At 32.7% G+C, this 11,356-nt stretch overlaps 4 protein-coding genes across 6 annotated transcripts in view; 1 reads left to right on the top strand and 3 right to left on the bottom strand.

The window, feature by feature from the left end:
- The window catches only part of form3 (FH2 domain-containing protein formin 3), a 15,985-nt gene extending 12,826 nt beyond the window's left edge, over nucleotides 1-3,159 (bottom strand). The window contains exon 1 of one of the 2 annotated variants that reach the window (XM_017899823.1): nucleotides 3,012-3,159. The gene's annotated coding sequence lies outside the window, so the exon portion shown is untranslated. Of the gene's footprint in view, nucleotides 1-2,254; nucleotides 2,275-3,011 lie in introns of those variants that run through there. The other variant, XM_017899824.1, reaches the window with a different exon arrangement.
- Nucleotides 3,160-3,674: 515 nt separating this feature from the next.
- Cdk8 (cyclin-dependent kinase 8) lies at nucleotides 3,675-6,432 on the bottom strand. Of its 2 annotated transcripts, XM_017899795.1 has the most exons (12): nucleotides 6,361-6,432; nucleotides 6,134-6,291; nucleotides 5,689-5,791; nucleotides 5,454-5,564; nucleotides 5,204-5,344; nucleotides 4,936-5,125; nucleotides 4,724-4,838; nucleotides 4,539-4,637; nucleotides 4,391-4,463; nucleotides 4,220-4,317; nucleotides 4,026-4,131; nucleotides 3,675-3,960 (listed from the first exon to the last, which is right to left on the bottom strand). In XM_017899795.1, the coding sequence occupies exons 2-12, from the start codon at nucleotides 6,259-6,261 to the stop codon at nucleotides 3,763-3,765; spliced, it is 1,362 nt and encodes a 453-aa protein (XP_017755284.1). In that variant the 5' UTR covers nucleotides 6,262-6,291; nucleotides 6,361-6,432; the 3' UTR covers nucleotides 3,675-3,762. The 2 variants fall into 2 exon arrangements, with proteins under 2 accessions (XP_017755284.1, XP_017755283.1); XM_017899794.1 differs by having other exon boundaries at nucleotides 6,134-6,363.
- A 261-nt stretch (nucleotides 6,433-6,693) lies between these two features.
- Nucleotides 6,694-7,365, top strand: EMC5 (ER membrane protein complex subunit 5). Its single transcript, XM_017899748.1, has 4 exons — nucleotides 6,694-6,836; nucleotides 6,914-6,966; nucleotides 7,036-7,211; nucleotides 7,332-7,365. The coding sequence occupies exons 1-4, from the start codon at nucleotides 6,755-6,757 to the stop codon at nucleotides 7,363-7,365; spliced, it is 345 nt and encodes a 114-aa protein (XP_017755237.1). The 5' UTR covers nucleotides 6,694-6,754.
- A 175-nt stretch (nucleotides 7,366-7,540) lies between these two features.
- Nucleotides 7,541-8,925, bottom strand: Prosalpha4 (proteasome alpha4 subunit). Its single transcript, XM_017899780.1, has 6 exons — nucleotides 8,756-8,925; nucleotides 8,403-8,529; nucleotides 8,191-8,304; nucleotides 7,982-8,115; nucleotides 7,726-7,908; nucleotides 7,541-7,654 (listed from the first exon to the last, which is right to left on the bottom strand). Exons 1-6 carry the CDS (start codon nucleotides 8,855-8,857, stop codon nucleotides 7,565-7,567), a joined length of 750 nt encoding a protein of 249 aa, XP_017755269.1. The 5' UTR covers nucleotides 8,858-8,925; the 3' UTR covers nucleotides 7,541-7,564.
- Nucleotides 8,926-11,356: the final 2,431 nt, after the last annotated feature.

Genomic DNA, 11,356 nt, shown 5'->3' with positions numbered 1-11,356 from the left:
GAGAGAGGGAAATATAGGGGAAAGACCATAGGATTGCGTCACCGTATGCATGCGCATACCTCTAGTCACGTTTAAAAATAGATTCTCGATTATTAAGGGCCACGATTAAGAAGTGCGTATGAGCGTATGAGCGTACATTGGCTAAATCGTTTGTCATCGATCGCTTCGTAGCTAACTGAAGGCAAGTTTTTTCCATGAGCCGATTTTCAGTCAACCGCGATTAGAGATCGTTCGTTTAAGCGAACAGCGCGTTACGATTGTTTCCTATCGCGATGGAAACAGAGTTGACTGGAAGAATAAACGAAACGAAGAATTACGGAATCAGCTTCCAACCGAGCGAGATTCGTGAACACGTTTCCGAATATATCGCGAGCAGTAGAAGTTGATAGAAGTGATTCATGCTGGTACGCCTTGTTGCAGCCGTACTAAGTCATCGGTGCTTCCTGCTGCAATCGTTCCTACCGACGACCTCGAAGTTCGCACTTGCGTGTCTGCATTTACGGTGGCACTGGCCATCTTAGGAAGGCCGCGATCCGATCCATCGAAAGAAGAAAAAAAAGAAAAAAAAAAGAAAAAAATACAAAAAAATGAAACGGACGGACCGATCTGGTTTTATTCGTGACTGTGTTGCCTCGGCTTTGGAAATGTTTTTTAGGAGAAGATATCGCGAAAAGCAAAGCCGGACACCCATCGTATGTCGTGTTTTTATAGTAGAAGCAATTTCGTCGCGACGTGCATATACGTAACAGCGCCCTCGTCGTTGACGCGCGGCTGAACATTTCTAGTGAAACCGAACGATTCGCGGTTCGCGAGGGACCACGTTCAGGAAATGTTCAAATTCGAAGGAAGACCGATGGAATTCGGTAGAAACGAAACGATGACGGATCGGATCGGGCATATAGAGTCGCATATAAAACTGCATTTAATAATTCAATTGCGACGATTGCTAATACTAGAGGCAAGCAGAGACGATCTTACGAACGCGTGTACGAATTTATGTGTGTATCGTGTATATTTAGGCATACATATACATGAAATAGCACTCTCGGCGGACGTGGGATACCATATCGGGTACCTTGTTGACCTCGCCTCTCTTCTCTGTCACTCGTTCTTGTTCTCGTTCTCTTTCGCGTACGAGAGCGCAAAGCTAAGTATGTGTTCACTGACAATCTGCTCTCCTCTCTTCCCACGTCTTTCACTACCGACAAAAGAAGTTTCGACCATCGCCAATGTCGTTTCTCGGACGTTCGTCACCGAAAAGAGACTTCGATGCGAAACACGAACCGCGAACCGCGAACGCGACATGTTCGCGATTCGAATCTACGGAACGCGGTGATTCGCAGATCGACGAACGTGGGGACATTTCGATAAAAAAAGATGCATCTCTATGTAACGTAAACTACATAAACGAGAACGAGCTATTTGAATAATCGTAAAATCATCGTCCAGCACTGGTATGATCTGGCGCACGTGCACGACTTAGCGCGATATTTCCGAATCGTTTCTCCATTAATTATTCTTTTAGAGAAGACGTGTATCGACGGAAATCGTGTTTCGGAATCTCCATGTATAGGCTCACGCCTTTGGGTATATCCGAATCTTTTCGAACCAAGTTGTGCCTCGTAACAACCGCCTACGTGAAACCATCGACGCAATTACGAGCGATCGAGTAAATATTTTTTCCACGAGATGAACGTTAGAAAAATACTTGACACATCGACCATCGATACAATCGATATATCGACCATTTCGCGATCCGATTTATCGAATCGTCCCACGTAGTTCTATGTTGTTTCATTGTCGATGCTTTTGTTTAACTTCACTCCAGATAGGAGCCAAAAATGTTCGATTCGGTATTGCTCGATTTCCATATCGCATTGCGATAGTTTCGAGCAGGATCTTTCATGCTGATTTTTTTTATAGAATACGCGATTGCTAGTTTCGTCACGCTTGCTTTGTGTGAAAGTTCAGATAGATATGCTGAACGTCCTTGCTTGAAACGTAATCCCGGTCCTTCCTTGGATTTTTTCCGTTGCGTTCTGTTACGCAGAAACACGAACATCGTCGATGAATCGCGTTCAACCACCATCGTATCTCGATTATCTCGCATTAGACATATGTATGTATACAGTAGTCTACCGTGTACCGTGTACCGTCTAACGTGTTTCCTATAACTGTCGTTACAAATGACTCGGAAACAGTTAGGATTTCGAATCGTTCCGTTAATACATTGATACGAGTTAATTGCGGTTACCTTGTCGCAACGTGGTCATGGCCCCCGACTGGTTGGATTGCACTGGTCAGGATCGCCCCCCTTCCCCTTACTTTTACTTCTGCATCTATGATGTTTTTCGATATTACCAAAATTCAAAATCTTAGCACATTAATCCTTTGCCGAGTAATTTCTATCTCTTAGCATGAACGAAATTCCATGTAAAGCCTAAGAAAAAATATCGATCTTATGAATTTCAATTACGCAACGTCTAGTTAGGTGAAATATCACTGTTTATATTGTATTCGCTGAGCAAAATTTGAGAAACAATGTATATCAATTAACACCGATGTTGCTGAGAGACAGTATATCGATATTGATCTAATATTACTCGATGCAAGAAATCGGTAAATTATACCTAATCATTTAAAAATGTCACGCGATGAGTTTAAGTATTTTTATTGTTTATTACGCAAGAGATTATTTAGTATTGTGCAATACGAGACTATTCACTCGAAAACTGAAATAACGCGAGTGATACTGATCACGTTAAAGGAATAGAAATTTTTTTAAAATAGTAACATTCAAGAATAATGTTCGTCTCTGACCGATACTAGCGAGTTTCCAAATACACGAGTTTCATTTAAAGTGATACTTCTCGTAAAGAAGAAAAGAAATACGACCAAGTTTGACAGGTGTTCGAGTCTCGAGTCAAAGTTAAAAGTCAAGGAATAATAAAAAGATATAGATAGATAGATAGATCGCGTAAGTTATTCGATAGGCAGGACTTTTCTCTCACCTTTTATTTTCATTTAAGCAACAGGTTGATTGGCGAATCAGTGGTCCGTAGTTTGATTGGCATCTCGATCGCGGTAACACGCCGTGCACGCACACTTTTTTCGTCAAGCACCGATTCGCGGAAACTGCGTTTCAGGAGCGCGCGACTGACCGCCACCTTGCTACGGAATGATTTACCGCGCATGCGTACTTTCCCTCTGCCCTATCCAACTTCACTCGTCTTCGTCATTCTCTGTGCGAAGACTCCACGTACTTTCCAATTTATATTCTCTTCTCGTTTCATCCGCCTTTTTTTAAAACTCTTTTTAATAATTTAATTCTAACTATCAATTATTTATTCTTCTTTCGCTTCGGCAATATCTCGTTTGTTCGTTTTTATTAGTATAAGAAATTATGTAAATAACATAAAGATAATTTAGAATTGCAAATAGTTACTCAAAGGTATCTACAGTCGCTAAATTATTAAAAATTTACCGATATCGCTTATTAAAGGTAAGCAATCGATATATTATTTCCCGTAATATCACTAAATGTGTTATAAATTCGATATTTGTGAAATATAAAATCCACATAAAGTATAAAAAGTATTTTGTAAGACATGTACATGTACACAATATATAAATAAAGTTATATTATCGTACTGTGAATATACAGGAATCTGCTGGTCTGTCAATCGATACAGAAGTCAATTAAATTTGGTAGACTAATAATTTAATCGTTTAATCGGTGAATTCGATCGTCATATGAACTGTTTAAAAACGTTGATGGAAATTTGACGGTTGCGTTGGTTGAGCAGTAGAATAAACCATTCCTGGAGGCTGTTGATGGGTCATCGCGTGACTTTGATGTTGATGAAATTCTGGAGCTCCGTGAGGACCGTTGAGTCTTACTCGTTTTGCATTTTGCCCGTGATTGTGATCACCGTTTCCTTGTTGCTGTTGATTTTGTTGCTACAATTTCACAGAATTCGTAAAAAAGGGAATCAATTACACAAAACAAATCAATAAATACTCACGGTTTGTTGTTGATTTTGTCGTGCTTTATTTTCAGTCTTTTCCTCTGTATCGTCGTCCGTTAAGAATTCTCGTTTAGGATATGGAATAGGACAACCCGCAAATATGCTACAACATTATTTCATTATATCGAATAAATTTAAACATGATCGATCCATACGATAAAACAACATCACATATGTTATTAAAAACGTACTCTTGCGTTGGTAATGGTTCTTCTTGGAAGTAAGCGTCTTGCATAGAATGTTCAGATGTTATTCGTTTATTGGGATCCATCATTAATAACTTTTGAAGCTGAAATGATTAAAATAATTACTGTTAAACTAAAATAATTACAAAGGACTAAGGTACTTTATCTTAAACATACCAAATTAAATGCTTTGCTATCTGGCTTAATTTTATGTCGGTCCATATACTTTGTGAGAGAACAATTTGCATAACTATAAACGAATTTATATTAATATCAAAATTAAATAACAAATTTTTGTGATAACTGTTTTTGAAAAGATGCTAACTTTGATCGTTTAAAGTCTTTCAATAATGTAGGATGTTCTGGCATTTTTTTAATATCTTCCCAATCCTTTTCCAAGGGAAATCCCATCACATTGAATATCCTAAGTATTAGCAAAATTTAACATTCCTTTTCTTCTACATTAATGGTATAGTAGAGATAATGATATACCAAGTAATTTTTTTTTACCTATCTAATTGATCATGATGATATGGATTACTAGTCTTGATGTCTTCTTGTCTACAGTGAAATATAGGTTCAGAAGTTAAAAGTTCTGCAAATATACAACCAATGGCCCAAATATCTGAAATAATACATGAAAATTGATTTCACTGTTTTTACATGAAAAGGTATATAAGTATAATTTCAATTATTAAGCATATATTGAAAGTGCAAAATACCTATAGCTTTTGTATAATGTCTAGCACCTAAAAGTAATTCTGGTGCTCTATACCAAAATGTTACTACAACTGGATCTAAATCTGCAAGGGGCTTTAAAGGAGCATTGAATAATCTAGCAAAACCCATGTCTGCAATTTTTACACGTCCCCTTTCATTTCCTTCTCCCATTACTAAAATATTTGCTGGTTTCTAGATTGCAATATAAGAAGTTAATTTTGTAGAAAATTATATGTGCATTCATAATATCTGTATGCAATAATAAATTACCAAATCTCTATGAAGCACCCAATTGGAATGTAAATAATGAATACCATCAAGAATTTGATACAACAGAGATTTCACCATACCCTTTGGAACCATAACAGGCTTTTTATTAGCCTTTGCTGCTCTATGAAACTTTATTATATGCTATAGTTTAAAATAAAATACCATTAATGTTTTATATATTAGAAAGTTTCATGTAATAATTGAATTACAAAGTTCAGTTATAAAATATGTTTAGTAAACATAGACATACCCATAAATCATGTTCTGCAAAGTCAAATAGTAACCACACTTTACGATCAATGTGTGATAGAAAAACTCTAATTAATGTAATTACATTTACATGTTTCAGTTCCCTAAGTAACTGAAGGAAAAAATACATCAAAATATTTGTAATGAAATGATCAATATTATTATACGTAATGTTGGTAACTTTAAACACAACATACATGTTACAAAGAAAAAAAAAATATAGTATTAATACTTACTGCAATTTCTCGACATGCAGACATTGAAAGACCTGTACCTTCAATTTGTTTAAGGCCAAAATCCTTTGTGTCTGGCCGAGATTTTAATTCGCTATCTGGTACTCTAATCAAATGTCAAGTATATATGCATTACAATTATAGACTGTGAAAAGGATAAAATGAAAAGAATTTGCACCTTGTATAAATATTTTATATAATACTTAATATTTAGAGTAATTAAAATCATGATTGTGTATATTACATGTAAAAAATTCTATAAACTATACAAAATATGTATAAGAATTAGTTTTATTTAAACATTGAAGTAAAAACTACAATTTCCTATTAACAAAAAATCTTTTCTGTAGATTTATACATTTTATGAAAATCAAAGGTTTCTTTTATTGGTATAAAACAATACTATTAAATTTTATGCAATCTTCAATGTTAGGTTAGAATCACTAACCCTTCCTTTCTGCGAGCTTTATAGACATGCCCGTAAGTTCCTCTTCCAACTTTACATCCTTCGAATTCGAAAAGGTCTTCGACCTTTGTTCGATCTGTATCAGTTTTTAGTTTAAATTCATAATCCATGATTTTTAGTATTATTGGGACAATTATCAACTATAAACAAACATTTTTAACGTATATATACATAAACAGAGAGAGCGATCAACCTTTGCAGAATACTACCTTGATCACTTCATCAGACTATTTACTGTGAATACAATAGCATATGAACACATACTCTGATGATAATTTTCGGTGATTTTTTTGAGCAGTAAATTCACATTATATTGTTTGATATTTTGCCATACTTTAGTAGCCTACTTGTTCATTAATAAATAATTAATACGTGCTTACAAAATATTAAAAAGTAAGTAAACTAATCCTATTTAAATAGAATCCTCAAAAATCTAGTAATTAGAAACGCGGTATAAATAAAGACAATTTGTAGATAGAACTATCAATTTATTTCGTGTGTGAAAATAAGCCTTGTTTATTATAGTTGTGATACAGATGACATGAGAATTACTGAAATAAACATTGTCATTGTTAGAAATTTCTAATTTATTACAATATTAAAATGCCTGCAACGGCTTTTCATAAATTTATGACATTCATAGGATTAATATCAATTTTACATACAGCATACTCAGCTGCCCAACGTACGTACCATCGTCATAATTTTTTAGGTTAAATTGATCAAATTTTAAATAATTTTTTTATCAAATATAATTTATAGATCGATCATATTTACGTATAACAGAACAAGAGTTTATCACCTTGCCAATTGATGTAAGTATTAAATAATATACAAAATTGATATGTAGGAAATATGTAATTGGTATTATATTTTTGTTATAGATCTTAATACAAGGAATTATTAGCTTATTTATGGTTATGTACGGAGTAATGTATATTGCAGGTGATTTTAAAGAAATTCGAGCAGTTGTTGATTTAGAAAACAAATCTTGGGAAACTTTAAGAAATCTTCCATCATTTCAAATATTTAATCATCGTGGTACATCTTTAATTCCACGGTATACACATTGAATTTTATATTTCTGCTATTGATTTTAAAATGTGACTAAAAAAATTGCACTCTATATTACCATTAAAACGTGCAATTTAATTTAAATGTGATTTATTATTAATTTTAGTTGTATCACCCATAAAAAACACAGGAAAATTTAATTTTTTGTGGTACTGGTATGAACTTTAAATTATGTATTTAAAAACATGTGTGAATGTACATATAGTTTCTATAGACATAATAATAAAGTACAAATAAAATGAATATTAAAATTTTGTTTTTTTCTTATCCATGTATTTTATATTTATTTTATGCAAAATACCAATAAACGAATAATAAGTGTAATCTCATGTAAGGATATCACTTCTTTTGCTTTTTCTTTTCAGCTTCTGCTTCCTTTTCTCTCTCAATTTCGGTGACATATTGTCCAATGGTATCTAGATCTAACATCTATAACATAAGGAATACGGTTAGAATATATTACTTGGAGGAATATTATAAATAAATTCTGAAGTTTGCACCTGTAAAGGTTGACCACGTCGCATTACTGCAATTTCTAAATTTTTTCTTCCTGATTGTACTACCTCTAGTAAAGCTCTAATAGCTAATTTTATTGTTCCTTCCTCTGTTGCTACTTTTTCTGGTGTATAATATTTTTGTAAAAATTCGTGTACTGTTTTGGCATTTCGACCTGTTGCATTTGCCTTTAAAGAAAAAGTAGATACATTTTCTTCCTTTTAGTTGCTATTAACAAAGCAATATTCATATAAAACATACCTTCCATTCATAATAAATGCCTGAAGGTTCTGTCTGATATAAATGTGGAACACCATCATAATCAAATCCAGCTAAAAGGCATGATATTCCAAAAGGTCTTCTACCATTACTTTGTGTATATTTCTGTTTCAAACCTAAAAATGATTAACACATTTACTTTATAAGCATACACATACTGAATGTATAATTAATAAAATTTATTATTTTACCTGCAATATATCTAGTTATGTATTCCAATGTAACTGGGTCCTCAACAGTTAATCTGTGACTCTGACATTCTATTTGTGCACGATTAATAAGAACTCTTGCATCTGCTGTCAAGCCTTAGGAAAAAAAAATGTAACTTTTAAAATTTATTAGGATAGAGTACGTTTACAGAAATTGTACTGTAATTATTTAAATGTAATATTTATAAGCGAACCTGCAAATGCAATTACAACATGTTCATCTAGGAGACATATCTTACGAACTGTTCGTTCTTCCTGAAGTTTTGCAATGGACTTTTTTTCAACTCCTAAAACGACTACATCATTACCACGAACGCCAACCTGAAACAAGTATGATTCATTAGAATTCATTAGGTTCATTTTTCAAAAAGTTACATTATACAATGTATATATCATTTTGATTTCTAATTCTAACGTTTCAACATATTTAAAAGTTATTCTGTAACATGTCATATAAAGTAAAATGAATTTAATGCAAAAGATATACAGAAAGTAATGCAATTTCACCGAAAACACAAAAGAGGTTAGGTGAAATATAGCATCGTACCGCAGAAGAACCTTTTCTAACAGCTTCTTGTGCATATTCCACTTGCAACAAATGCCCATCTGGTGAAAATACTGTAATAGCTCTATCGTATCTTGATGTCATTGTTTCCAATCTTTTAAAAAGCACACCTCACTTGCTTAGAGCACAAAATGACTTCGCCGTTTTTCAAAATGATCGCTATTCATCTGGAGGCTTGATTTCATTTCTTACCGGTAGAGGGTAATACGTCGCAATGAGGTCCTTTACGTATTGCTTGCATTTTTTTAACGTAAATGCAATTGTTACGCGATATTAAATAAATAATTTACTTTATTTTCGGAACAATAATTGTTAATATAAAAGATAATTCAACACAGAACAACAAATACAGTTAAAATTCTATTTTTTTATTAAGAAAAATAAGTGAATCTTAAAAAGCAATTTTTATATTTTGAATTGAGATATATCGCTTCTATTTCACAACATAATATATTCTGTTTAAAACTTGTCAAGATATCGACTTTTACAATTAAGAGATAAGTATCCAAGTATGTACGCAACGAATCGCATCTTTAAAAAACCTTTTTACATCTAATTGTAAGACTAAATGAAGAATGTGTACAGCATATTTTAAAGCTTTGGTTTAATAATAAATATTTTATGGATATTATAAAACGATAAATAAAGAAAGACTTATAATGTGAATTAAAATATTCGATATTTTATCGCGTCGTGCTGCAAGATGCAATGGATTAGGCGATACTGATAAATTCTTTAAAAAAAACAGTGGGATATTGCTTTGAAAATAAGCGAAGAAATTGGAAGCAGTGGATATTGTAAATGTATAGAAGTAGTGGGGATGGATAAATAGAATCTGTAATGTAGCTAATATAAAAGGCAGTGATCGGCTTGGTGAAACATTTAGTCAAGGTGAGAGCTCTATTCTACCACGTTTGTTCACGCAACATGATCGGGTTGGTAAAAATTCTTCATTTTTTACGCTTTGCTTATCCATCCTTTACTAATGATTTCTCTTCAATAAAATCGTTTTTTATTCATATTTCTATTGATAACTTATTAAATTCTTCGGTAGAGTATAATTGTTAGACGATTTCTAATGTCTAGTTCTAACTTGAAAGTGTTACGATCGGTGATTGTTGATGATGGTGTAATTTACTAGAGTTTCGACATGTTTAAATGTTTTAAAGTGTTATTTACTTCCAATGATTATATAATGCCGTTTTTCATATGGTTTACATTTTATGATAAAATTAAGTAACAGTGTATACAAGTTTTATGTGCTAAATACCAGAGATAATATATTAAACAGGATATTTGTGTTTCAGAGAATGTTTGCATTTTATATCAGAGCTCTGTCAAATGTATCGTCACTGAAGTATACGTAACAAACATTTCGTACATTTTCAGAATAATAATTTCAAACTTTCAAATATTTCGTCATCAAAATCGTCGAGTAAATCAATTCCGATAGCTATATATTTTTTATCAGTTAGGCAGTTATTAACGAATGAAAGAATTATTAAATCTTTAAGATTAAAATACATAAACGTCATTGTACACCAGTATAAGTAATTCTACATTATTTTATTTAATACCTCATTGATAAATCTCATTGATAATATGGATTAAAATAGATAAGACTAAACGATTGTTACATATTCAAGTGCTCTGATATTAAATCTTCATTCGTAATCGGCCGTTATCATTTTATTTCTAATATGTAACAATTGATCTTTAAAATTTATGCTTTTCATGCTTTCGTTATTATAGAGCGAATACTAGTGAATAATTCGTACCATCTGTTAGAATTTATAAAACATAACATGTATCTATATACGTATGTAATTTAATAAATTATACCGAGCTAACAAATGTAAAAATGAGCGACGAAATAAATATTTAATTTGATAAGTAGAGAAATATAATTAACTGTTAAAATATAAAATACTAAGTATAACGAAATAAATTATTTAATCTGGCAAGTACACACAGTATGCACGTGATAACAATTTCGTGTCACATATGCGATCGTAACGATCGACGTAAGCTGGAAGTGATTGTGCATCTGTCTTCCGTCAATTTAAATCAAAAAGACAAGCGCGTTCAGTTCCTATCAGGTTCGGCAATAAACATAAACATGCTATCAAATCACTTATCAAAGCTGTTTTTTTCGAGATATTTTCGTTTTAAATTATTTTGGAAAATTAACACGTCAATACCTTTTCATGCAGAATAAACAAGAAGAAGGTTCTAATAATTGGGGTGAGCCTCGTTGTAATTCTAGCTGTGATCCTAACGATAGTAATCGTTTTTCTTGTTAATAATTCAGAAAATGAGGACAAGTGGAATGGTGCCTCGTATTTTGGAGTGTACAGAAAGGTAAAGTATGATGTAAGATAATCATTGAACGAAAGAAGCGTGTGAAATCTATCCGTGTGTTATATTTATTCTTATTCGCTACTGCTGGCAAAAGAAACGTTGTTAACTATATTTATTGTCGCAGCTATTTCGAATAATTTTCTTACGAAACGATATTTTCTGTTTACAAGGGCGCAGTGTCCACAAACGGGCAAGAATGTGCAGAGATAGGTGCTATGATGT

This window comes from Eufriesea mexicana, unplaced genomic scaffold, assembly GCF_001483705.2.
Source record: "Eufriesea mexicana isolate 0111107269 unplaced genomic scaffold, ASM148370v2 scaffold994, whole genome shotgun sequence".
In the NCBI taxonomy this organism is placed as follows: domain Eukaryota; kingdom Metazoa; phylum Arthropoda; class Insecta; order Hymenoptera; family Apidae; genus Eufriesea; species Eufriesea mexicana.
Note: the sequence above shows the minus strand (reverse complement) of the source record. Positions and strands in the feature narration are given on the sequence as shown.